Here is a 26,058-nt window from a genome sequence, read left to right as displayed (position 1 = left end):
TTGTCAAGACAGGTTCCGGTCCAATAAATGGAGTTGTTGCCCCCATCCTAGCCAATCTATCAGCTTGTTAATTGCCACAGATCCATGAGTGGTCAGGGACCCACACAAGGTTTATCCTATCACTTCTCCCTAGCTCCACCAGAGCCCTGTGGCAATCTGCAACAATCTTAGATCTTGTTGCAGGAACTGCCAATGATTTCAGGGTTGCCTGGCTGTCTGAATAGATGTAGATGCTACGGTCATTGTAGCACGTACTCATATTATCCTCGACGAATGCCCTGATTGCAGCAATTTCGGCTTGGAATACAGAGGCCAGGTTCCCTAGAGAGATGCTGCTCTCCAGTCTTGGCTGAATTCCGTACAACCCTGCCCCAACGCCTTGATCTGTTTTTGACCCATCGGTGAACCAAACAGTGTCCCCTGTATGGTGTCGAACTGTTTTCTCCCACTGCTCCCTACTTCCAATTATTATGTTGTAAGGCTTGTCGAAGCAGTTCGGAGTTGTTATATAGTTGGTGGGCATTTCTCCAGCCATACCTATATTTACCTCACTATGTTAGTGTGTGATTCTGGATATCCAAATGAGACCCAGTTTTGGCCAGTTTTAAGTCTGTATGCCCCAGCTGCTGCCTCCATCTGAACCCAAAGGTGAAGTGGAGGCATATCCAGCATGGCTACCATTCCAGCAGTTGGTGTGCTGCTAATTCCGCCCATTATGGCTAAGCAGACCAATCTCTGCACCTTAGCAAGCTCTTTAGCAGCAACCCACTGTTCTACCTTCATCCACCACACTACAGCCCCATAGGAAATCCTAGGTGTAACCACTGTGTTGTATATCCAGTGCATACCCCTGGGGCTTAGGCCCCAGTTTTTGCCACAAGCCCTCCTAGTACTCACTAAAGTACTTTTTGCCTTGGAGCACATACTCTTAATATGAGGGGTCCAAGTTAGCTTCTCATCCAATTTTCCCTATTCACTGTCCCCTTCACAGGTAGAGTTTCATCAAAGGGCTTTAGATTCCAACTTGCATGCTGAATATGTCTCTTTGTAAATGGCACCACAACAGTCTTCTTAGGATTAACTCACAGATCCTGTTTAATGCACCATTTTTGCACAATGTCCAACCTTCCTTGTGCCTTACTCCTGATGTGTCAGTGAATTTGCCAAGTATTACTATGCAAGGTCATCCTGCATATCCTTGGCAGAAGCATTGTCTGGAATTTAGTTCCTCGCTTCCCGTGCCCGGGTTCCCGGGTTCGATTCCCGGCGGGGTCAGGGATTTTCTCTGCCTCGTGATGACTGGGTGTTGTGTGCTGTCCTTAGGTTAGTTAGGTTTAAGTAGTTCTAAGTTCTAGGGGACTGATGACCATAGATGTTAAGTCCCATAGTGCTCAGAGGCATTTGGATTTAGTTCCTCAATGAGTTCGTTCACCACTAGATTCCATAATAGAGGAGACAAAACTCCTCCTTGTGGGCAGCCTCTCGTGGTCTTAATTACCATCTTTTCATTCATCATGGTGGCCTCTATCTTCCTTCCACTAAGCATGGCTCTGGTCCACCTACATATAGTGGTCCCCAGGTCATGCACCTCTGCTGCCCTTACCATGGAATCGAAGGTCATGTTACTAAAGGCCCCCTTGATATCCAGGAAGATGCAGAGGGCTATTTCTTGGAAGTGAAGTGCTTTTTCCACCTTCCCGACGAGTTGGTGGAGAGCTGTCTCACATGATTTACCTGGTTGGTATGCGTGTTGGTTCAGGTGTAGAGGGACCCTACTTAGCCTTGTCTCCCCAACGTATACATTAACCAGTTTTTCAAATGTTCTGAGAATGGAGGAGGACAGACTGGTTGGTCCCATATCCTAGGCCTTGGTATATCAATTTTCCCTGGCTTTGGAATGAAGACTACCTTCACTGCCCTCCAAACATTGGGAATGATTCCTACTGCTAAGCTAACCCTAAATAGCCTGCATAGGATTCTTATAAGCTTTCCACCTGCCTGTTGCAGGAGAGCTGGAAAAATTCCATCTGGGCCAGGTGACTGGAACAGCTGGAATGTTACCACTGCCCACTGGATTTTATTGAAGTTCACACACTCCTTGGCCGATTCCCAGTCCTCTCTTAGAGTGTCTGAGAACTGTTGTCTCTCTGGGGTCACATACTGGTCTGTGTTATCCAGCAGATCATACTGAGGAAAGTGAGTTTTGAGGAGCAATTCCAGCGTCTCATGTGCTGTCTTTGTATATTCCCCCTCCTCCTTCCTCAACGTACCTCCTGGATTAGTTGGTACTCTAGTGAGAATCTTGTGAAGTCTGGCTTGTGCAGCCGTGCCTTCCACTTCGTCACAGAATGCCTTCCAGGATGCCTCCTTTGCTTGTCTTATTGCATGATTGTAACTGACAAGGGCCTCACGATATTTAGCCCATTGTCCTTCATGTCTCGCAATATTAAACAGTCTCCGTACCTGTTTTCTTTGTGTTTCCAATTTGTTATTCCACCAAGGAACACTCCTATTTGTGCACTTGCTGGTGATTGTGCAGTTGTCCTGATATGAGGTCACTATGGCAGAGGTAACATTCTCTGCTACTTCCTCAAATTCTACTGGCTTCCTTATCGTGGTTTTAATTTCTGATAAGCCTAAGTCAAGGTCCCTCCCATATGTCTCCCAGTCTGTTTTCCTGGGATTTCTATAAGTCATGGTCTGTCTGATTCCCATTTCAACCTTGCATTTAATGTGCATGTGGTCTGATGAGAATGGTTCTAACACCACATGCCATTGTTTGACATAGCTACCCATCGTCATGTAACCAAACGTTATGTCAATTACTTCTTCCTTTCTGCTATTCCTGAATGTAGGTTCATTGCTCCTATTCAGGACCTATAAATTGTTAGCTAAGAGGAATTCAAGAAGGTATTCACCTCTACTGTTGGTGTCTTTGCTGCCCCACACTAGGCTGTGGGCATTGGCGACGCACCCCACCCGCAGTTGGTCACCTTGCCGATGGCAAGTCTCTACCACTCTCCTCACCTCCAAGGGAGGGGGAGAACTGTCTTCGAAAATAAGGTATGCTGAGGCCAAGACAATTTCCCTCGTGAGACCTTCCTCAAATTGCTGCATTTTGATGGTCACTAAGTCCCTAGAGCAGAAATCATTATTGGCATGAAAGAAATGCCGTTTCTAACATAGATGCATGTTCTGGAGTTTCTTAGATTCCTTGCATAAATTAACTTGCCTCCGAGGCCCGATACACCCCCTTTGTATAAATAGGGTTCTTGTATCAGGGCCATGTCCACTTCCTGTCTCCCCAGGCAGCGGCTCAGAGTAGCAGAGGCCCCTTTACTGTGTGGCAGATTAATCTGCGGCAGCTCCAGGCTCTGTCTTACTGCCATCTTTGAGAACCCTGATGGTGACCTGCGAGAACCCTAAAAATAGTTTCAGGTCCTGCTCCTGCACCGCCCTCAGGGACTTCTCACCAACCTCCACCACCAGGATTCGTCCTTCCGGAGCAACCTTCTGGTTAATCACTCTCCAATCTTCTGTCGGGACTTTTGGGTTCTGTGCCCTTATTCTCCCTAACAGAGTCTTGGGAGAGATTTCCTTAAGGATCTTGGGTACCCATAATGATATCTTTGCGGTCTTAAGAAGCTCCGCTGCCGTCTTGACCAGCAGCTTCGCATCTTCCCACAGGGATATCATGGGCACCTTGGCCTTGAGCCATTCTACTGTGTGCATCCCCTCACAGACAAAAATGAGTGCACCATGATCTAGATAGACCCTCCTGAAGTTGGGAAATTGTCGTCGTCCCCCCCCCCCCCTTCCCCCCCGCCCCCCCCCCCCCCCAATCTTTTCAAAGAGGGCCATCTTTACTAGTTCCTCCTGCTGTGAGGTAATGGCCACCAGTGGATAACCTTCCTGGATAACTGCCATCCTAAAAACTGAAACTGCAGTACTATAGGTCTGTTTCCCTATTTCTTGCCTTGGTTTTTTTTGGACTCGCTTATCCAGGGAGGAGGGAGTCTTTGATTCCTCTCTTATCCGCTTACTACCTGTGTTTGACTTTGTGGGGGTCTGCGTGTCCTCTTCAACTTGAGACAGTTTTTTCCTGGGGGTCATGGGTTCTAGTCCCTTTACTCCCTCCACTTGTGTTTAGGAAGCCATTCTTTTCCTTCCTTTTCCCTCTGTTCCCTGAGTAGCTTACTCCTTTGGGCCCCAGACAAGCCTTTGATCTTAATCTGGTCTAGCTTCTCGGTTACAGTTCCCACTTCTGGCTCAGGTCTAGACCCTGATTCAGTAGTGGAAAAGCCTTCCATCGGTTCAGTCCCTGTTGTTTGGGTATCTGAGGTTTCCCTCAGTTTCTTTTTCTGTAGTCGTGTCCATGTTGGTCCCATGAGATTTGTGGATCTAGAAGGTCCACACCACGAATACCCCTTGCGGTGTAAGGCTAATTACTCAGGGAGGCCGCCCGGTGTCCCTGAGGCTCCGTTTGCGACACATCTTCCCATGTGCCACATACCCCTCAGCACGGATCGCATCACACCTTGGGTTGGGTCAGGGAATAGGGTAGGTCTAGGAGTGGATAGGGAAGATGAGACATTGTGGGACACTCTTAGTCTGATCCATCAGCTGAGGCCTTTCCGGCAGTAGGTCCTCTACCTTTGGCATAGCCCTCAGCTTCCCGTGGATATGCAAGCCTCTCCACCCGCACGGACAGGTGATGTCCCCCGGAGAGGAGTTCATAGCCATTTATTGTGAGTCGTGGCTCTCTATGAACTGCACCATTCTTTAACATTGCATATAACTTCATTAACATTTCATTCCCTATCAGAATGCTCTATTTACCTCTCTACTCTTATGATACTCTGTCTGTCTTTCAGGTTTCCTTGTAACACCCCCTCCGTACAACTAACTTTTAACCATTGACTCACCTCACCTGAACTCGTCGTTATTTATTACTGACTTCAAGAAACATCGACGAAATTCACGTGCCAATTTTTATTCTCTCTCTCTCTCTCTCTCTCTCTCTCTCTCTCTCTCTCTCTCTCTCTCTCTCTCTCTCTCTCTCTCTGTTGAACCAAACAATACACTTAACCTAATTCTCCCCAAGACCAGACAACAAGATCAACATGGTGCTGATACGCAATGCCAAGAAGACACAAATGACACAAAATATCAAACAAATGGTGTGACAGTTCAAACGATACTTCAAATGGAGAGCCATATTCAGACAATATACAACATACACTCATGTATTCCATCCGTAAGTCTAATAATGTAATATTGTGAAGGCAGCAGGAAGATGTGCTGGTGTCACTACTGACATTTCCAGTGTTATAGTAGCACGAATGTGTCGGGCGATGCAAATGTCTTTGGTAGTTGCCAGTGGTGGATGTCCGGTGATGCAGAGACAGCTGATGCTCAGACACCAACCAGGAAGAATCCCCTTCGCCGTCTTGATGACAACTGTTTCTCCAGGATGAGCTATTTGTGGTCTCAAGAATTGTCTCTGCGGCTGTGGTCATATGTGTGATTGGCTACCCCATATTCATTTTGCTGTTCAACATGCTTGTTAAAAATTTTGTCGCCCAAAATTGTCATCCAAGGAAAGGAGGACCACATGCAAACTTCATTGTAGATGAAATTCCTTCACTGGACATACTACATGTTGCCATTTGAGAATGGATGTCCTGTGTCTTGTTGACTCATCTGTTACCTCCGCCCCTCCATCTGCTAACATCTCCTTTCATTGCATCTTAACAGTGTGTGTCTGGGTCAACGATCATTCCCTCACTTCTAACTGTAGTGTACTGCATGCAGACATTAAAAAAAACATTAAAAAAACCACTCGTGGCAAGTGGCCCTTCACCTGGCAAAACTGCATACATCTTCTTATCTACAGTTTGACTCTGTGTTTGAGTCAGCAACACTCCCAGACTCCTTACAGTAAAGATAACGATCGTTGGGTGCTGAGAACTTTTGATTTTCTGACATGCAGTGTGGGAGGGGGTGAAGTATGTCTCGGAAGGTCGCTCACCTGTGGGTGGAAAGTGCTTTATGGCCAGTTGCGCATCTTACTCAGGGAGACGACCAGACCTCAGAGGCAGCTTGGCTCCTTCTTCATGTCCATTGTGTATTGGTGATAGAGTAGCATGTCAGCTATGTTTCAAACATCGGGGTGTAGAACTAGCTCAAGGCAAAGGGAGTTTTTGTTCGTATTGGAGTATGTCATGGTGGTTGAAAATGGGCAGCATTACGTGTAAGCTCCAAACATTTGCTTGTGTGTGTAAAGAAAAGATAAACAACACGTACTCTGTCTGGCACATAGAAATTCTATTTTTAGTCTAGATGAAGTGTTGATTTGGTATAGTTGTAGGCCATATATGCAAAAATACTGTGTGAATGAGTGAATGTGTATGGATGATATGTCAGTTGTTTATAGGGAAAGTGAGTTTTCCATATATAGATATTTGAGATAAATATAATGTAATTCTGCATTGATTCTTATTTTATCCCATTCATTATGCACCTTTGGCAATGTGTTCCACGATTCGATTCATTTCTGGACCATGAAGAGGTGTCTAAATGATGTTTTACTTTCTCAAGTTTTAAGTGTGTAATCTAACTGAAATCATCCCAGCTGTGCATAAGTTGGTGGCTTTCCAGTGGTTTATTGGTTTTAGTATAATCCAACAATATCAGGTTTTCACATATTTATTAACGTCAAATTAAATTTTGTTAAGTTGACGCTTAACTACTACTTCTTACATGAAGTATGGATCCTCTTCAGGTCTTTCTGCACTCCTCAGAAATTTTCTGTTAATGTAACCTCACTATAGACGGTTGGGAGATACCTAAATTGCCTAACAGACCTTTTTTGTACAGTGTATCACAGATATCAATGACAGACAGATTATTTTGTAAAAGGTTCAAGCTACTGAAACAGGATATTTGAAGAAAAAAAAAACAATAGCTAAAAACATGTTAAATTTGATGCTGAAAACTTACAGCACAACACAGCACAACACCAGCTGTGTTAGGCTGTGTTTATCAACAGTAGACTGCGCCGACAAAGTCTCCTTATTTCAGTTCATCAAGTGCTGCATAAAAAGTAAGTCACATACTGAAAATGTTGCTTTGGTATCTTGAGCTGTTTGTGTAGTATTGTGGGTAGTGAATGACTAAAGATTCTATTGCATTTCATGGGTTACAACTAATGCTACTGCTGCTTCTGATTATGTTTGATCATCAAGAACTATATTCTGTGAAATGTTTTCTGAAGAAACTCTTAATATAAGTCATATACCTGGTCTGGTATTCCACAACCATTCTTTTTGTAAATAAGGTGACAGTTATGTACTGTTTTGAAAGCATCGGAAGTCAAAGTACATTATATTAATCCGACCATTCATAGCCTTCTAGATCATTAGCGTTAAGAGACCATGAAGGAAGAGGGAAATTTCCACTAAGCAAAAATTTGATCATAACTCACTTGCACTCCTCCACTGTATTCATGAACAGTCCGTAGTCACTATCTACCACATTCCTGTTTCCTAGGAACTAAACACTTCTGTCGTTTATTCTGATGTAAAAGTAATCTGGGTATTTTGGTGACATTCTCCATTTATTTTGTCTTTATTCAATACCAGTGTTTCTGCATACAATTTACACCTATAGGTAGTGGGGAGCAGGCATGATAATTAGGATGATAAATAATAACTCGCACTCCCGTCATTTACTATCAATACTTTTAGTCTCTCAGCATATAAACAATGCGTTTAGCGTAGATTACGTACTAGAGAGAACTGATCTGGCAAAGATACACTTCTTCTTGCTGAGGTAGGGCAGCGATATTATTGGGGGGGGGGGTTTAGACCCAGTAGTTCTACATCCCCAAGCATCTAATAAATGCAGCAATTTGTGTTATATTCCATTTGGTATGAGTTCTGAACAGTTTTTCTGCAAGTCTAGTTTTATGTAGTAAATTCTGACTTATTGCGCAATGTAAAGTTTTATAGCCTCTCGAAAAATGTTTCCCAAAATTTATCTATCTGTCTTTTTATAAGAGGAATTTAATGTTATTTCAATGATCTCAAATCAAATTCTGTGTGTGTCCAGACTGAATCAGTGGGTTCCAACAATATCGTCACACATCTGAATTGCTTCAATATCTTTCTTTAATTTGCTGGTGGTGAGAGTCACAGATACTTCAACATCCTTCTAGCTTAGGTTGCGTAAAGGTCTCATATGTAGTTTCCTCTGCAGTTGCTCTGCTTACAGTAGGTTTCCTGTGTTCATTTCATGTAGTTATTTTTTACTGTGCCTGCATATATAATGGGGAATGATACAGAGTGCAGTGGTATCCCACTTTGGATTCAAATACTATTGGACCTTTTTGTGTTTGTACAAATTGTATTTCATTTATCAACATTTGATACAAAGTAACATTGATGGGATCACGTGGAAATTTTGTCTTAACTCATTCGGAATGTCCCTAAGTGTAATAAACCATGACATCTTCTTTTATTCTTTGGCATTGACATCAAATCATCAGAGGATATTATTCACTGTGTTCGTTAAGTTATTTAACGTGTTTTGTCAGTCAACAGTTCTTCAGACCAAATTGACCTGGAATTTTCAGCACATGCCCCCCTAATGGAAGTAAATAAGTACTCAATTAATTAGTTATCTATCAAATAATTGATAAAAAGCAAAAATATTTTAGCATCATGTGTTAAAAGGTAAGTATTGACTTCTTTTCCAGTTTTTATGCTGTGCAAGTTTCACTTGCTTACATTGCTGTACTCTCAGTGTACAGTTTTAGAAATTCCTCCCTCATTACTAGGTATTGTCACTAATAGATTTCTGTTGTTGAAGAAACATTTCTTCCCATGTATCAACCTTGTCTGCATGTCCCTTGCTTGGCTCATATTCTGTTAGGTTTCTCTGTATATAGCAGAGTTGTTTCACCACTTCCCTTACTGCTTAAATTCGGATTCTTCTCACTCCTGCTATGCTTCACTACATTTGTGTTTGTTTTCTGTGTCTACAAGGTAGATTCTCTACAAGCAGGTATTAAATAGTTCTGACTAAATTAAGTGAAAAAAATTCTGACAAACCAGTCAAAAGTGTGACCTGTGTGTTGTCACTTTGCCCAAATCTTTCTCATTAATGAACATGATTAATGGTACTTTGGATGTATTGTTGTTGTTATCTTCAGTCTGAAGACTAATCTAATGGAGCTCTCCACTTTAGTTTATCCTGTGTATTACTGTCATCTGAGCATAACTGTTACAACCTACATCCACTTGCACCTGCCTTCTATAGTTGAGCATTGGTCTCCCTCTACTATTTTTATCCTGTCCACTTCCCTCCATTACCAAATTAATTATTTCACACTATATCAGGATGTTTCCAACCAATTTTCCCTTGTTTTAAGTTGTACTTTAAAGCTCTTTTCTTCCCAGTTAGATTCATTACTTCTACATTAGATATCACATATATCTTTTTGATGTTTGGTATTCTTTCGTAGCACCACATTTCCAAAGCTTTTGCTCTCTTCTTGTACGTATGTGTGGTTCACTTCATTGTAAGACTTTAGTCTACACACATACTTTCAAGAAAGACATTCTAACACTTCTATCTATACTTGATTATATAATATTTCTCAGTTTGCAGAAAAGTTTTTTTTTGTTTTTTCAATGTATCGTCTCTTACCTTGTTAAGGACACTGTTTTGTAAGTGAAACAAGAAACAGATGTTAATACACTGTAACAACTGCTGGCTAGGCTGAGCTAGGACATAGAATGTATATGCTAATATTTTGTGACAGTAGTAATAACTTTTCAAGTGTAACCGTGCTTACTTATTATGGATTTCCATTTGCTGCTTTGCAAAAAATGACAGTTCATGTGTTCAGTTATAGTTTGTGACTGATTCCCTCATATACATATTGTATTGTTTAAAATGCCACCAAATTTAATTAAATTGATTGTTTAAAAAATGAAACATTCTAAGGCAGTGGAAACTAAGATGCTGTTTATTGCAGCTCAAATAAAAGAAACCATTGTTCACGTGAAATTTAGGTTGTATGACTTTCAGAAATACTTTTTCCTCTCTCTCTCTCTCTCTCTCTCTCTCTGTGTGTGTGTGTGTGTGTGTGTGTGTGTGTGTGTGTGTTGTAATTCTTTTCAGTAGGGACACCTAACTTGTTAATCCAGTTTGAGAGAGAGAGAGAGAGAGAGAGAGAGAGAGAGAGAGAGAGAGAGATGGGTGAATGGGGATTTGCTGTTATGGTTTTTTGTAATTCTTTTCAGTAGGGACACCTAACTTGTTAATCCAGTTTTTAAGAAAGATTGTTTACCCATTTACTTAAAAAAAATATTCATTTCTCTGGCCTGTGAGAGTAGGGTGAGATCTTGAATTCCAGCTTTATGGCCAAAATGTTATGAGGACTGAATAAAGTTAGAATTTCAACAGAAATACTACAAGTTTTTGTTTTGGGTAGAACCGTAGGCATATGTCTTAGTGGCAGCTACCTTTGAAAATATGTTTTTGCAGTAGCTTTTTAAAGACTGTCTGGAGTCAGAATTGTCATCTTTACAACTCGATGACTGTTAATTTATGCTGCTATTTTGCTCATTTACTACACAGTTGGCTCTGTCATAATATCACTGATGTCTCTGCTGTTGATAAAAGAGTAGCAGTGTTGTATTTGGTTTCTAAGAACTGACAAGAGATAAGGGCAGATAAACCTACTGAGAAGATTTAAACTCTGTGCAAGTAAAGACAGGGAAGTTTACTGTAGGAATGGCTGTTAATGGTACTGAAGTGATTTTTGCAATGGAAGAATTGGATCTGCATGTTAAGTTTAAGGTAATAATTGAACAGTACAGTTATACTGTGTAAATAATTAAGTTTAAGGACAGGTACTGTATGTTATAGCCAAGGGAAGAATTCAGTGGTTGTGCTTTATGGACCTTTTTTCTATCTTTAAAGATCCTTTCTTTATTTTTATCAGATATTAACTTTATATGCATTTCAATTTAAGTATCTCAGAAGCAGCAGGTATCAACTGTATCATTATTATTTGTATTAACTTAGATTTATGAGGGAACTGTTGATTTCACTAAAAAAAATAAACACAAATCGCAAATGTCTTTCACATGCCGTATTGCTGACATTACAGGTGCAAATAACTAGATTTAGATTTTGTTGTAATCTCTTTGAGAAGAGCATGATCTCAGAGTTTTCATATTTTTTCTGTACTCCGGTGAATTCTGAGACTCTCCTTGGCAGTTTTTGCAGTATTGTTGGTAGCTCCTTGCAGCACCTGCTGTGATATGCAGACGTCTGCTGGTGAACTGAAAAGGCCACATGCCACCCAAAGAGTGCCTCAAACAAATAAAAACCAATATTTGAACTAACACTGAATATCACATCCATAGAAACGACCCATATCTATGGTAGTTAAAAATCATAATTTTTACAATAAAATTATGGACACATTTGCTCATTTATACATGACAAGGGTACAGTAAACTTCAGCCTCTAATGATTACGGGAAAATCATGACTGTAAGCCAGCTAAATTTTGTACCCATATATTTTTCATTTTAAAGAAGTTGGCAGTTAAATGTAAAGGTAAAGATAAGTTCCATTGAGTCTGTTTAGAATTTAGTGCTTTCATTGTCTATCATTGTATATGTTGAAGCACAGCATCCTAATTAGTGCATCAGTTGTAATACAATGCTGTTAACTTTAAAATATTTTTAACTGACTTCATTCTCCCACATGCATAGATATCAGTTGTTTTGAAGTAATAGAGGAGTTACATCATTAAGATGTTTTAGTCTTAATGATAAATCTGCACCATGACATGAACACTAACAGTTAATAAAAACACTATTCTAAACAATCAATAACATGTTATTTAACATTACATTTACCTTCCATTGACTCAGTTTTTGAGCCACTATGGGTGCATTAAAGTTTTTAATCAGTTTCTTAAATTAGTGCCCAGTGCTACTGAAAAAAATCTCTGCATATTGAGATATGTATATCACATTTTTGACATGGTTCTCCTGTTACGTGTGAACCATGAATGTGCTATTGAACCATGGATTGGTTTGGAAGTTTTTGTTAGTCTACCTGTACCACTTTAATCCTGTCTTTTAGTACAATTTGTGCCCTCGTGTTCTGTTGTCTGGTAATGCTACATGAAATACTTAAAAACCTCTTCAGGTACCTGTTTGGTCTTATTCTGTTTGTAATTAGCAGGAAACTGTAATTTGTAATGTGTTTGGTACTTTGTATTCTGGTTTTGATAATGAGGCACAGATTGTTGTCATTCTTTGTCTAAGAGTAAAATAAAACTGTAACAATAACTAGTTACAAACTTTGTTGGGAAGATTTGAATTAATTTAGTGTAGTTCCACAACGGCACGTAGCATTTGCAACTATCCTAAAATATCAGGTAAAGTTAATGGAGTATGTTTTTGGACTGAGTAAATTAGTGGTATTGGATAATATTATTTGGGTAATAATGTAATTATGTACATCATTTTTGGTAAGTGTCAGGTAATGTGAGTGAAACATTTGATAATAGTCACTGCACCGTTTCAAACAACTAGGTCAACTGAACTCTGTGCTGTATTAATAAATAAATGATATTTGGTAATGACAAAATTTTCAGTGTATAGGCTTCAGAAACACTTGTCACTATTTGATGCATTCCATTTAGATATTTTGGATAAGTTGTGATATTCCAGATCTTAGTGGCATTTTTCAGAATGTTTTTGGAGACACAGAGTGAAACTGTATTTGTCTATGTAATTACTCCTTTTTTGCAGAGGGGTATAGTGTAATTTCAGTTTATCAGCTTGACGTTTTTTGTCAGAATTGTTTAACTTGTTTTGTTTGCTTAATGAATTATATTCTCTGTTAATTTGTGTTTTAAAATCTTAACAGGGTATGCCAGAAGCATGGGCAAGGTTACTGATGAGTTCAAACATCAGCAAACAGGAGCAGAAGAGCAACCCACAAGCTGTGTTAGATGTCCTCAACTGGTTTGATAACTCAAGCAAAGAAACAAAGGGTTCAAAGTACATGACAACAACTAAAATGGTTGGTGAGTACCATGTAAAAGTGATGACTGTGTCATTTTGTTTGAGTATCTGAATAAGTAGACTTACCATTGTGATCACTGGTGGAGAAGATTGGATTTCCAAACTCAGGCTATTCATAACTAGTTGTTACCAACACAGTAAAAATAAGTAATTATCTTATGAGATAACATCAGTTATAGCTGTCAGTCACACAAAAAGGATTACAAGTTTCAAACTTTTGAAGCTAATCTGTCATCAGGAAATTATGAAAGTGGAGGATGAAAAAAACTCATTAACTGTGAAACATATGACACCAAGGCACTCCAAACATTACATGAAACACTACACAAAACACAGTATAAATAAGAGGGAAAGGCATAGACTGGTGAGCAGAAAGTGAGAATTAAAATATTTCATAGTTAATAAAATTAAATGAATTGGCTAGCCTGAAAGGTAACACAGCTGTGGAAAGTGGAAAATGTTGGTAGTCCCAAGGTGGCTGAGGGGATAAAGTGACCAACATTGCTCACTATTCAAATTGCTGACTATTTTTGGCCATAAAGTACTACCAATATGTAAGCTTGTGTGTGTTCATTGATCATATAGAGAGCTAGATGGTGGTAATCTTAATGCTCTCCTCCAGCTTCAGAAGTTTCCCATGAGTTTTGTTGCTGATTTCTTCTGTTGTATTTTCTTCTTTCTTTTTTGTATAATGTCTCATATGTTTTTGTTTCTCCCTTATGTATCTTATTATTTTTGGCATTCTGCACCTCTTTCAGTAAAAACTGAACTAGGGATGACAGTTATCACAGAAACAACCAGTTTTCAGGTATATCAGTTTTTTCCAATGCCAATTTAACCAGACTAATAAAGCCACTCAAAATAACCAATTTCTGAAATAACTAATTGTTGGATTTTTGATTCCTAGTACTTCTGTAATAAACGAAGAAATTGAACAAAGTTTGACCATTCTGACTTTCAGTTTCAAGATACAGAATAAAAGTATTAAATTAAATATGCAAATAAAAGAAAAGTTGATCTGTCCACATTCACTGCTTTCCTTGAAAAGTGGTAAATGGTTGAATACTACAAAAGATCACCACTATTCTTCTATTGATTCTAATTTTTTGAACCTCTGCTTAAAAATCATGTAATTGGGGATCATACCACTATTTGGATGTTTTGAATAGTTAGTGCAAAAGGGTGAAAACTGTGGTTAAAGAAGCTTGTTTGTCATGTTCATTCATCCATTTTTGAGGGCTACAAGCGTATAAAGACATATTATGTAGACACAGACAGCATATCAGCTATTTTCTATTTTTATTGTATATTATGAGTGAATTGTTGTCAAGTTTTAATTAATTGATTTCCTTCCTCTGCAATTAATTAGTGGAAAGAGCAGACTAATCTTTATTCTATTAAAACTAATTAAGCATTGTACTTCATTGCTACATCACTTTGTAAAAATATTCCCAGTTAGGGTTGGTGCCATTCTGCTATACAACTGAAGACTGGCAATGACAGTGAGAGACTACTGTATAGAGTGGTTGGGGACACATCTTGCACATTGCTTATACATGCATACAGTAAGCCGCAACACATGACAGGAGAGACATCATTGTTTCAGCAATGCTGAACCAGTTCTTATGCCACATTTAGTTGCTCATTTAAATCGGCATTGCTATTAAAATGCTGCTGTTCACTTGTCCCATTTTCTATGATAGAACAATATTTCAAGCAAGTGCAAATGTTAACAAATAAAAATTACGTCCTTTTTAAAAAAAGGTTTGTTTAAAAATGAAAAATTTTAGCACTGCTGCCATGACCAATTGATATTTCAGTTTTTTAATCATTTATTAGTAAAAAATTATAAAAAAGCACCTTTTACACCCAAAACCAAATAAATACCGGAAAATACCGGCATCGGTTTTATCCTGTAAGTTTTTCCCATCCCTAAACTGGACCCCTATAGGATCACTTCATTGCCTGCCTGCCTGTCTGTCTTTTTCTCAGGAGCAGGTGGACATATTATGTTGAAATTTATGCCACATACTATGGTCTAAGGTGCCTTGGCGATGTAAAAAGTTAGAACTTCTAAGTTAGTGCAGTCAAAAGTTATGGCCATTTGTGTAACATATTTTTATACTAGCAAACTCAATCATCAAAATCTATAGGTTACTTGCCAGTGACCTAGAGTCATGAAATTTGGCAAACAATACTTTGACAGTAAAAGTAAAGGAAAATCTCTGGAAATTGTTAATTTGTAACTGTCTAAAAAGAAAAAAAATGTCATCTGCTATCTGTCCGTCTGTCCACCTTTTAAGACCGTTTTTTCTCAGGCAGGTGTAGACATACCAAGCTGAAATTTGTGTTGCGTACTAAGGGCCACGGACCCTTCGCGGTGTAAAATATTTAAGTTTCTATGTCACTGCAATCAAAAGATGTGGCCATGTACGTCCAATTTTGATACCTTGCCAGTATCGATATCAATAACAGGCAAAAATTGGTGAAATTATTGATTCCCAGTATGGGTGAACAATCGATATACATAATTCAATTTGTACAGAACATTCGGTGCACGAGTTCTACTGGCACTTAACCAGATTTTTTCAACCAGATTTTTTCCCCCTATTATTACTCTCCTTGCTTTCATTTCCTTAGCCACATTTTATCTTTTCTACTTGCTGGTTTTGATTTTCATCATTATCATCTTTGACATTGCTCTATCTAGTATCGACTATCTTTCCCTTTTCTCACAACCTCATTAGACATTGTGTCTTTAAGAGTCATTAATTTATCAAGATTCTGGATTTCAATTGTTGAGTATGTTTGCTTGATTTGCTTGCGTACTTGTTAGGTAGATCTTTCTCAACTTCTGATTCTTAGCAACTTTTCCCATTGTCTTACTTTCCGCAGTTCTCTCTACTACTTTCTTTTTTTTATTTAAATGGATTAATTTCAGTAGTCAGAATACATACTTTGGGTTGAAATTGACTGTATTTGCACATTTTTCTCAGTAAGTAGAAATTTCTTACAATTATATATTTTTGAATATTTGTAATTTTCTGTTAGTTGCGTATTATTTGTGCATTGAGTAAATTAGTATTGATTGATATTTGATGTGCCATAATTCCTCCTATAGGTGAAAAGAGGGAAATACGGTTTTCTAAACTCCATCCAAGCGGTTTATGGGTAATTGTACATTTAAAACACTGTCCTTATTCTGTACTCACTATTGTTTTTACTGTATTATTTCACCTTCGATAACTTTACATATCTAGATCAGAAGTTGAAATAGCAGCAAGGTGGACTATAACTTGTGGATGTCTTAAGGGAATACATATTGACCTTTTGGGCTGTAGTGTGGTCTGAGGAGTGGAAAAGTGTTTTTCTCCAACAACACAGTTCTTCACATATTAAATTCAGTGTTTACCACACTGAATGTATTTGCATCTTCTTTCATACGGGTAGCTTTAATGTCTTCATGACTTCAGCTGTGAATATTCAGATATATTGTGTGTTGTTATAATCCACAGAGGATGATGAGGTATGATAAAAAATTAATTGGAATCCCTTAATTTCACAAGCTTTATACATCCAATTTTTAAATTTATTTATTTTTTTTATCTTGTTGGTACACATGTTCCTGATGTATGTTTGCATTTCCAGCACTTTTGAATACTTTGTTTATTGTTGACAGTCGAAAAGGTTATATACATTTTCCAGCTTGGCGAATTTTTACTTCCGGAAAAGATGGAACAAAGAAGTTACATTAAATTTTGTTGAAAAATGGAATAAAGTATAGCACTGCTCCAAACTGTTGACTATGGCTTTTGGTGAGTCTATTGTAAGAAAGACAAGAGTTTATGAGTGGTATGAATGTTTCTAAGTGGATCGAGAAGACATTGAAGACAACAAAACACCATGGACACCCAGGACATCAATTACTGAAGACAAAAAGGTTCTGTAAAATCACTGAATCACCATCAGAGAGGTTGCAGGTAGTGGCATATCCTTTGGCTCATGCCAAGCAAATTTTTTTTGGATGTTTTGGAAATGAAATGCGTAACAGCAAAGTTTGGTCTGAAATTGATGAAGTTCAACCAAAAACAACATTGCGAAGACATCATTCAGCAGTTGTTGAATGCAGTCAGCAATGAAACTTCTAAAGGAAGTATAACAGGTGACAAACATGGGTATATGGGTATGATGTCTAAATCAAGGCCCAATCGCCCACTGGAAACTGCCTGAAGAGCAAAGACTGAAAAAATTTGACAAGGTTGCTTACGTTTCCTTTGATTACAGGGGGATAGCGCATAATGAGTTCATACCATTTGGTCATATGGTCATATGGTCAATAAGGAATACTACCTGGAAGTTGTGCACTGTTCGTGTGAAGCAATCCAAAGAAAAGGACCAGAATTGTGGCAGAACCACTTGTGGGAATTGCATCACGATAATTCTCCCATTCACACCTCTGCTTGTTCAGTGAATTTTTGGCAAAAAACAAAATTTTTGTGTTGCCTTAGCTACCGTATTTCCCAGATGTGGCCCCCTGTGATGTCTTTTTATTCCTGAGACCAAAGAGAACCATGAAAGGATGTTGTTTTGCCACCATTGATGAGATAACAACAAAATTGCTGAAGGAGCCAAACACCATAATGAAAAGTGAGTTCCAGAAGTGCCTCCAAGATAAAAGAAAGTGCTGGCACAAGTGTATTATATCTGATACAGATTACTTTGAAAGCCAACAGCCTTGTTGTGTGGGGCAACACGGGTTCCCATCAGATCACCAAAGTTAAGCGTTGTCGGGCTGAGTGCTGTTGGCAAGAGGGGTGCACTCAGCCGTTGTGAGGAGAACTGAAGAGCTACTTGATTGAGTAGTAGTGACTCTGGTCTCGTAAACTGACATACGTCTGCGAGAGTGATGTGCGGACCACATGCCCCTCAATATCAGCATCCAGTGACACCTGTGGCTGAGGATGACACAGTGGCTGTTAAGTACCATTGGGCCTTCATGGCGTGTCCGGGCAGAGTTTAGTTTAGTTTAGTTAAGTTTCAGGGATTACTTTGAAAGTGACAAAGTTCATGACCAATAAATAAAGTTTCCTATTTCTTTATGATCACACCTCATACATCAACATTGTTTACTCATATCAGTCTGTGTTGTATCAGTTTCTGTAATTCATTAACACATTCACATTGCAGTGTCATCTTCTAAGGAGTGTCTGTCTGCTTGAATGTTTTGAACAGTCATTGAGAAGTCAATATTGCTATCTGTTACATGCTGTGCAGCATTTAATTATGATTATAATGTCTGCAAAACTGTAACATTAATGTCTTTCCACTTGTAATTCTTCATGCTTTCCTGGCAAGGTGTTGTCACGTTCAATAATCAGGTTTTTGCTGGTTATTCACATCTTTCCTGCATGATATTTCCACTCTGTGGCTCGCAGTCTTCTTCAGGTGCTGTCTGATACTGATTCCAGTGTGGAATGAGTCTGGTATTTATGCCTGTGTTGTTGTAGGCGCTCCCTCTGCACTCCGAACCGCATCAGGTGCTCTGTCTGTGGTACGTGCTGACCAATAGCAGCGACTGTAGCATTTCCTTCTAGATGCGGCTGTTCCGCACACTCTGTGCATACTTTGTGGTTATTATCCATTGTCAACCTTGCTGTATTAAGTTCTGAATGATGTTCAAGCTGTGCTAGACTTTTTATCTTCAGTCCTCCTGTGATCTAGGACATTCTGTTACCATGGTATACCATCTCAGGTGTTCCACCTGAAGTCTTTGCCTGCCACAAGCGGCTGCAGTGTTGTTTTCAGGCCGATGGTGTTAAAATTGCCGCTTGAGACTCTGGAAAATGTCCTCAGGTATGGTGTCTGTTGTCTGAGGTACCATTTCACCTGCGTCCTTTGTTACATGTACTGTCCTGTTATCTCCAACTCCATGTTCATATGTGTGTCCCTTGCGGTCATGATGTTGCCTCTGTTGCATCTTCAGAAGAGCCAGGTTCCAAGCTGAGCTCAGTTGGAAACTGATGTCACGGTTAATAAGATTCTCCGCGACCTTAATGTTAGTAGATTCTTTGATGATGCTGTCCCAGTATCTTAGCGTTCTTGTTAAAATCTTGGCCTCATTAGATTTTGTAGAGTGATTGTTTAGAACTCAATACTTAGCAGTTGCTGGATTGGTTGCCTGTCTGTCTGGTGTCCCTTTGGTGCTCTTTGCATCTGATATCAACAGTTGTGGTCATCTGGCCGATGCATGCCATACCACATTCACAAAGAACATGCTAAACACTCAGTCTCTGTAGACACAGATCATCCTTCATGCTCCATAGCAGAGCCTTAACTGTGCTGGGTGGATGGAACATGTTTCTGATGTTATGTTTTAGGAAAATTCTGCTGATTTTGGCAGATATCAGCCCGACATGTGACAAATATGCAACCCTCCGTATTTCCTCTTGTACCTCTTCAGAAATATCTGGCAGGGAAACAGGGTGCAGTGCGTTTTGAACATTTTGAGAAGGATATCTATTTTTGTAGAACACAGATTATAGATGTTCTATCTCCGTTGCCAAATTATTGGGATCTTACAGAGTTTGTGCCCGGTAGACCAGAGTTCTGAGTACACCATTTTTCTGTGACAGCTGGTGGCAACTGCTGGCTAGCAGGTACAAGTTGGTGTGAGTGGTTTGCTGTACACATTGTGATTGAAGGTACCAACTGCCTTCCTCTTAACTAGCACAACTAGGAAAGGGAGTAGTCAATCCTACTCCAGTTCCATGGTGAATTTAATGGTAAGATGGCATGAGTTTAGATGGTCCAAGAAAACATAGAGCTTTTCTCTCCCATGGGGCCATATGACAAAGGTGTCATCCACATACCAAAAAAAGTGTTGCAGTTGATCAGGAACTGACGTAATAAGTGCCTCCTCTTCACATCTTTCAATAAAGAGATTAGCCACCACTGGTGAGAGAGGGCTACCCATTGCCACCCCTTGCGTTTGATCATAGAGTTGACCCTCATAAAGGAAATACATTTAGGCCAGTATGTGCCTGAATGAGTCCAGGAGAGCACTGTTGAACTTTCCTCCAATCAGCTCAAGTGAATATTCAGTGGTATGGGGGTGAGCAGGGAGGCCACATCGAAACTGACCATAATGTCAGAGTCCATGATCTGTAGCTGCCTGAAGAGTTGTAGGATATCCTCTGAGTTGTGAATGTGATGGGCACACTTCCCCACATATAGCGAGAGCATGTTCCCAAGGTGTTGAGCAGTGAGTTAGGTGGCTGCACCATTGTTGCTGACTATTGGATGTAGAGAAACCCCCTTCCTTGTGCAGGCAGGCAAGCAGGCCACAAAGTCTGGGTGATACTGGTGCTTTAGCTCTTAGCTGCTTAACGATCTTTTCTGGAACGCCAGTTTTCTTTAGAATAGCACTGGTCTTCCTATCCACACCTTTTATCTGTGGGGTCCCTTTCTACTGGTCTGTATATCGGGTCGCCCTGAAGTTGCCGCACCTTACTGTCATAATCTGCCTTCTGTAGGATGAAGGTAGCATTCCCCTTATTGGCCGGTAACACCAGAATGATGTCATCTTCCCGGAGTCGTTTGAGGGCCAACCTCTTGTCACAGGAGGTGTTTGATTGGGGCAGCTTGGTTTTAGTGATCACCCTACATGTCTCTTGTCAAATTTCTTAAGCCTCACTGGCAGGAAGTTTCAGGACCACCTGCTCCACTGCACTGACAAAGGCCACAACAGGAAGCTTTCTGGGGGTAACTGAAAAGTAAACACCTTTACTCATACCTTCTAGGTGGTCACATTGAGATATTTCGTGCTCAGTTTGACAACTGTGCAAGTGTCCTCGTTCTGTGCAAGTGTCCTCGTTCTGCTGCATCTTGTCGTTAAGATATTCAAAACATGACTAATTGCTGATGTTTTCCTCGTGCCCTCTCTAGGAACCAGCAGGTGCCATTAACTCGCTCCCTGTCTTGTCTGGTTAGGGAATTTACCATAAAAAGATGTAGAGACAGCAACACTCTGGGTATCACATCAAGTTGGTGGCACATGTCTCACATCAAGTTGGTGGCGCATGTCATATACTTTCACCCTGAACAATGCTAATCTCACTTGATGATTAATTCTGTTGGCCACACTGGAATTGCCATGATTGTTTAATTCTAGCAAACACGAGAACCACGTTCTCTTTTCGGCATCACAGCAGGAAACTGAAAGGGACTGAGAAGTCTCCCCTATCTTTGTCGAAGTGTATCCAACTTTCTGATATTCACGTACATTTCCTCCCCATAGAGTCTTCTAATGTAATTCTTCATGCTTTCCCGGCAAGGCATTGTCATGTTGAATAATTGGAATACTGCCAGTCATTCGCATCTTTCCTGCATGATATTTCAACTGCGAGACTTGCAGTCTTCTTCAGGTGCTGTCTGATGCTGATTCCAGTGTGGAACGAGTCTGGTATATATGCGTATGTTGCGCTAGGTGCTCCCTCTGTCCGAGCTGCATCAGGCGCTCTGTCTGTAGTGTGGGCCACCCAGTAGCAGTGACTGTAGCATTTTCTTCAAGCCGTGGCTGTTCTGCACACTGCTTGTGTACTTTGTGGTTATTATCCATTGTCAATCTTGCTGTATTAAGTTCTGAATGACATCCAAGCCGTGCTAAATGTTTTATCTTGTGATTGTCATCATTTAAGTCCTCCTATGATCTAGGACATTCTCTTACCATGTCAGGCGTTGTGTCCAAAGTCCATGCCCGCCAGGAGAAGCTGCAGTGCTATTTTCAGGTCTGTGGTTTTCAAATTGTCGCTCAAGACCCGGAAGAATGTCCTCAGGAATTGTGTCTGTTGTCTGAGGTACCATTTCACATGTGTCCTTTGTTACATGTACTAATTCCATCTTCATACTTGTGTCCCTTGGGGTCTTGATGTTGCCTCCATTGCATCTTCAGAAGATCAAGTGTTGGGTTCCAAGCTGAGCTCAGCTGGAAACGGATGTTACGGTTAATAAGATACTCCTCGATATTAATTTCAACAGATTCTTTGATGACGCTGTCCCAGTGTTTTGATGCTTGTGTTAAAATCTTGGCATCATTATACTTCATAGAATGACTGAGTTCAAAATATTACCAAATGATTTATCTTGGTTTTCTTTCAATCCCCAAGTCTGCTGTAATGTCACATATCACAGCTAGACAGATAGTGGATATGATGTTTCACAAGTCTGTCACAGAGCCACAGCCTTGTAGGCTACTGCTGTTAAGCATCCTTGATCTTTCATGACAATTTCCTTACTCTCATTAATCAGTGTTCTGTTGTTCAGTTATTTGATTGTTTCAACTATACCTTCCTTATTATTCATGATGTCATATCTTTTGTCTTTCATATTTTTATTTTCTCCTTATTTTGTTTCTTCAGACTGAGAAGAGTCTTTTTTTAATATTCTGTTGTGTTTAGTATGACAACTGATTTATCTGTACCTGCTTTTTAGGTTTGAGAGTAACATACCGGATATGAGACTTGTTTCATCTCTTTCTCTATATATGTATTTGACTTGAGATATCTTGTGCGGGAGGATATTAAGGGACACTTTTTTCATTCTCAGTACCATGATATAGGCTTCATAATCATGTTTATCTCTCTTGGTGGGAAACAGAAACAATTGTGAAACATGGGATGGAACATATGGGAGCAAGTCACACACCCATGCCCACGCGCGCGCGTGCGCGCGCACACACACACACACACACACACACACACACACACACACACACACACACTAAATGTTGACTGCTTTGTCATGTAAAACAATGTTGCAGGAAGTGGATTGCTCGTAGTTTGGGGAGAGCGGTGAATGTCAAATATAAGCATATGTGTGGGATGACAATTGTAAATCTTCCCTTTCCTCACTATGTTCTGTGGAAGAAGTCTTTTACCTCATCTGTTCAAGAACCAGTATCAGCATTCTTGTTTTCTGTTGGGCTTTTGTTCTAGTAATAAAGGAATCTCATTTGCATTAAGTATTATCAGTTATATCTTATTTGATAGTTATATATAAAAAACAAAGATGCTGTGACTTACCAAACGAGAAAGTGGTGGTAGACAGACACAATAAAAAACACACACACAAACACACACAAATGTCAAGCTTTCGCAACCCAAGGTTGCTTCATCAGGAAAGAGGGAAGGAGAGGGAAAGACGAAAGGATGTGGGTTTTAAGGGAGAGGGTAAGGGGATTGGAATGACTCCTTACCCTCTCCCTTAAAACCCACATCCTTTCGTCTTTCTCTCTCCTACCCTCTTTTCTGATGAAGCAACCTTGGGTTGCGAAAGCTTGAAATGTGTGTGTGTGTGTGTGTGTGTGTGTGTGTGTGTGTGTTATTGTGTCTATCTACCAGTGCTTTCTTGTTTGGTAAGTCACAGCATCTTTGTTTTTTATATATATTTTTCCCACGTGGAATGTTTCCCTCTATTATATTATTTGATAGTTATTAATATTTCTAGTATTTTAGCTGTTGTTGAAAACATAAAAATCACATATAAATCACTGTCTACATGAAAAGTGTGGTTGTCTTCAATTTTTGAGGTAATTAACAATTCTGAGAGCAGGCGAATTTTATTTTCTTGTGGATTTTCATTAATTTAAGAAGCATTAGATCTTTCTAGTTATGCTGTTTGCAATCCTGTACTTTTTAAAGAGGCATTTGAAAATATGCACCATTCATTTTTTCCGTGCTTTGCCTTAATGATTAATGTCATCATTTTTAATTGATGTGTTGATGCATCACATCATTTGTGTTATCCTGTTGTTATTTTAGGTCATGCTTCGCTGTATTATAACTGCGCATTGCTTTTTTTACATGTTTTACATAATGTGTAACTTCATTCATATAAAAATGTGACATTCTGTGTAAGGAATAACTGCAAAAAGAACTGCCTCTTTTTGTGTAGTCGAGATAGTGAGAGTGTGACTTTTGACAGCAACAGCTGAATTAGCCCCATCCCCAAGACCCAGTTTGCGGCAAGTGACAACGCAATCTGGGTCAAGTCATAGCCAGCATAGCCTCAGCCAGCCCTCTAGTAGCAGCCCTTCGTCAACAACACCAGATACAGAGGGAGGAGGAAATGTCACTTCAGCCCCAACCAGCAGTGAGGTGGATGAAGAACCCCCACCTCCACCTGTTGCTGCTCGGCCAGAACGTACAAAATCTATAGTAAGTATGAGACTTGCACATTGAATCTCTGAGTTTGATTGAAAGAATTTGATAAAGAGGTGGTCAGGGGGAGATCATCTTGGACTAAACTTTTTGTAAATTAGGCAGTTACAATTATATGCATCAACACACGGTGATAAAACTGATATCTGTCTGTATCAAATGTTGCTTCATCTAGTACTAGAGAAGAATGATTTCGAAGATGTGGCCCACCCTTCCCAGTATTCTCTTTGCATTGTTTTTGAACAATTGCTTTTACATCATGGTCATTCTTGTCCCTGCAGCATAGTGACTAGTCTAATGTTTGGGATGAGTGGTTATCTACAGGGTGGCACACAAAATGTGTTTCCATTTTGTTTTTGAATATAAACTTTATTATCAATACAAGCTGAAAGGAACATATACTACAATGAACAGCCGTCCATGGAGATTTGTTCTAACTCAGCACATGCTCAATATGTCCACCATTTCGTTTCCTAACTTCCTTCAAATGAACGCTGAAGTTAGTGATTACCCTACGGCACATGTCTTCCGTAATTTCACTGCAAGCTTGAAGGATAAGTCTTCTGAGCTCCATTAAATCATGTGGCCGTTTCAGGAAAATTTTTTCCTTTATGTACCCCCAAAGAAAAAAGTCAAATGGATTGAGGTCTGGACTATTGGAGGGCCAATTTTGTCCGTCTCTGAAACGACCTGGAAACCTGAGTGAAATGATCCGCATGTTGAAATGCTTGTGTAAAATCTCCAACACAGTGTTTGCAGTATGTGACCTTGCTCCATCTTGCGTGAACCACTGCGTGTTGAAGGGCAAGGCAGTATAAGAAGCTGTGGAATGAAGCTATTGTGAAGCATGCACAAATAATGTTCGCTGTTCACTGTTTCTTCAAAGAAAAAGGGTTGAATAGGTCCGTGACTGGAAATTGCTGCCCACGCTGTAATCCTCGGAGCTTAATGTTGTTGTTCATGAAGCGCTTGTGGGTTTTCAGTGGCCCAAAAGTGTACATGTTGTTTGTTAACCACACCGTCTAAATGAAAATGCGCCTCGTCTGAAAGCCAAACATTGTTGAGAGTTTCTTCCCTATCCTCCGCCCACTGAGCAAACAGTAGTCTCTGCTGCTTGTGTTCTTCAGTGAGCTTCTGTGCACAGGTCGTCTTGTATGGATACATATGGAGGTCACTTTTAAGAATGCATTGAACGGAGCGTCTGGATATTCCCAGTTGCACTGCTGCCTTTCTACACGATGTCCCGGGACTTCTCTGTACAGCAACTCGTACCGCTTCAAAATTCTCCGGCAAACAAACAGGCTTAGGCCGAGGTCGCTTCGCTTCGAATACTGTTCCTTCCTGTACAAATTTATCGTACAACCTGTGGATGGTCTTCTTGGAAGGGACCCATCGTGTGTTAATCTGTTGTCAAAAATGCCTCGGAGTCACAACAAGGCTTTTCATTTAATGAAAAAGTAACACAATTGCCGATCGTTGCTGTGTCGTCAGTCTTGCATTGTCAGCCATTGCTGCTTACTAGTCTCCTAGTGGCAGTATTGTGAATTACACATCATTTCGTAACTCGTTTGTTTTTCCAAGCTCTGCTGGTACTGCTGTAGAGATCCCAGCAGGATATCTAATGTACGTCGTAAATTGTGAAAGAAACAATTGGTAACACATTTCGTGCGCCACCCTGTAGATGTAAGTTTTTCTTGGTTTGCATAAACCATTTGGGGTGAA

General features: G+C 40.0%; 1 protein-coding gene across 2 annotated transcripts in view; it reads left to right on the top strand.

Annotated features, from left to right (window-relative positions):
- LOC126457383 (serine/threonine-protein kinase Pak) overlaps window positions 1-26,058 on the top strand; it is a 139,472-nt gene that overhangs the window by 59,842 nt on the left and 53,572 nt on the right. Inside the window, exons 3-4 of one of the 2 annotated variants that reach the window (XM_050093644.1) lie at window positions 12,963-13,122; window positions 24,107-24,333. In XM_050093644.1, the coding sequence (XP_049949601.1) occupies window positions 12,963-13,122; window positions 24,107-24,333 (387 nt within the window). Of the gene's footprint in view, window positions 1-12,962; window positions 13,123-24,100; window positions 24,334-26,058 lie in introns of both variants that reach the window. The other variant, XM_050093643.1, reaches the window with a different exon arrangement.

The sequence above is a fragment of the Schistocerca serialis genome, chromosome 2, assembly GCF_023864345.2.
Source record: "Schistocerca serialis cubense isolate TAMUIC-IGC-003099 chromosome 2, iqSchSeri2.2, whole genome shotgun sequence".
NCBI classification, from domain to species: domain Eukaryota; kingdom Metazoa; phylum Arthropoda; class Insecta; order Orthoptera; family Acrididae; genus Schistocerca; species Schistocerca serialis.
Note: the sequence above shows the minus strand (reverse complement) of the source record. Positions and strands in the feature narration are given on the sequence as shown.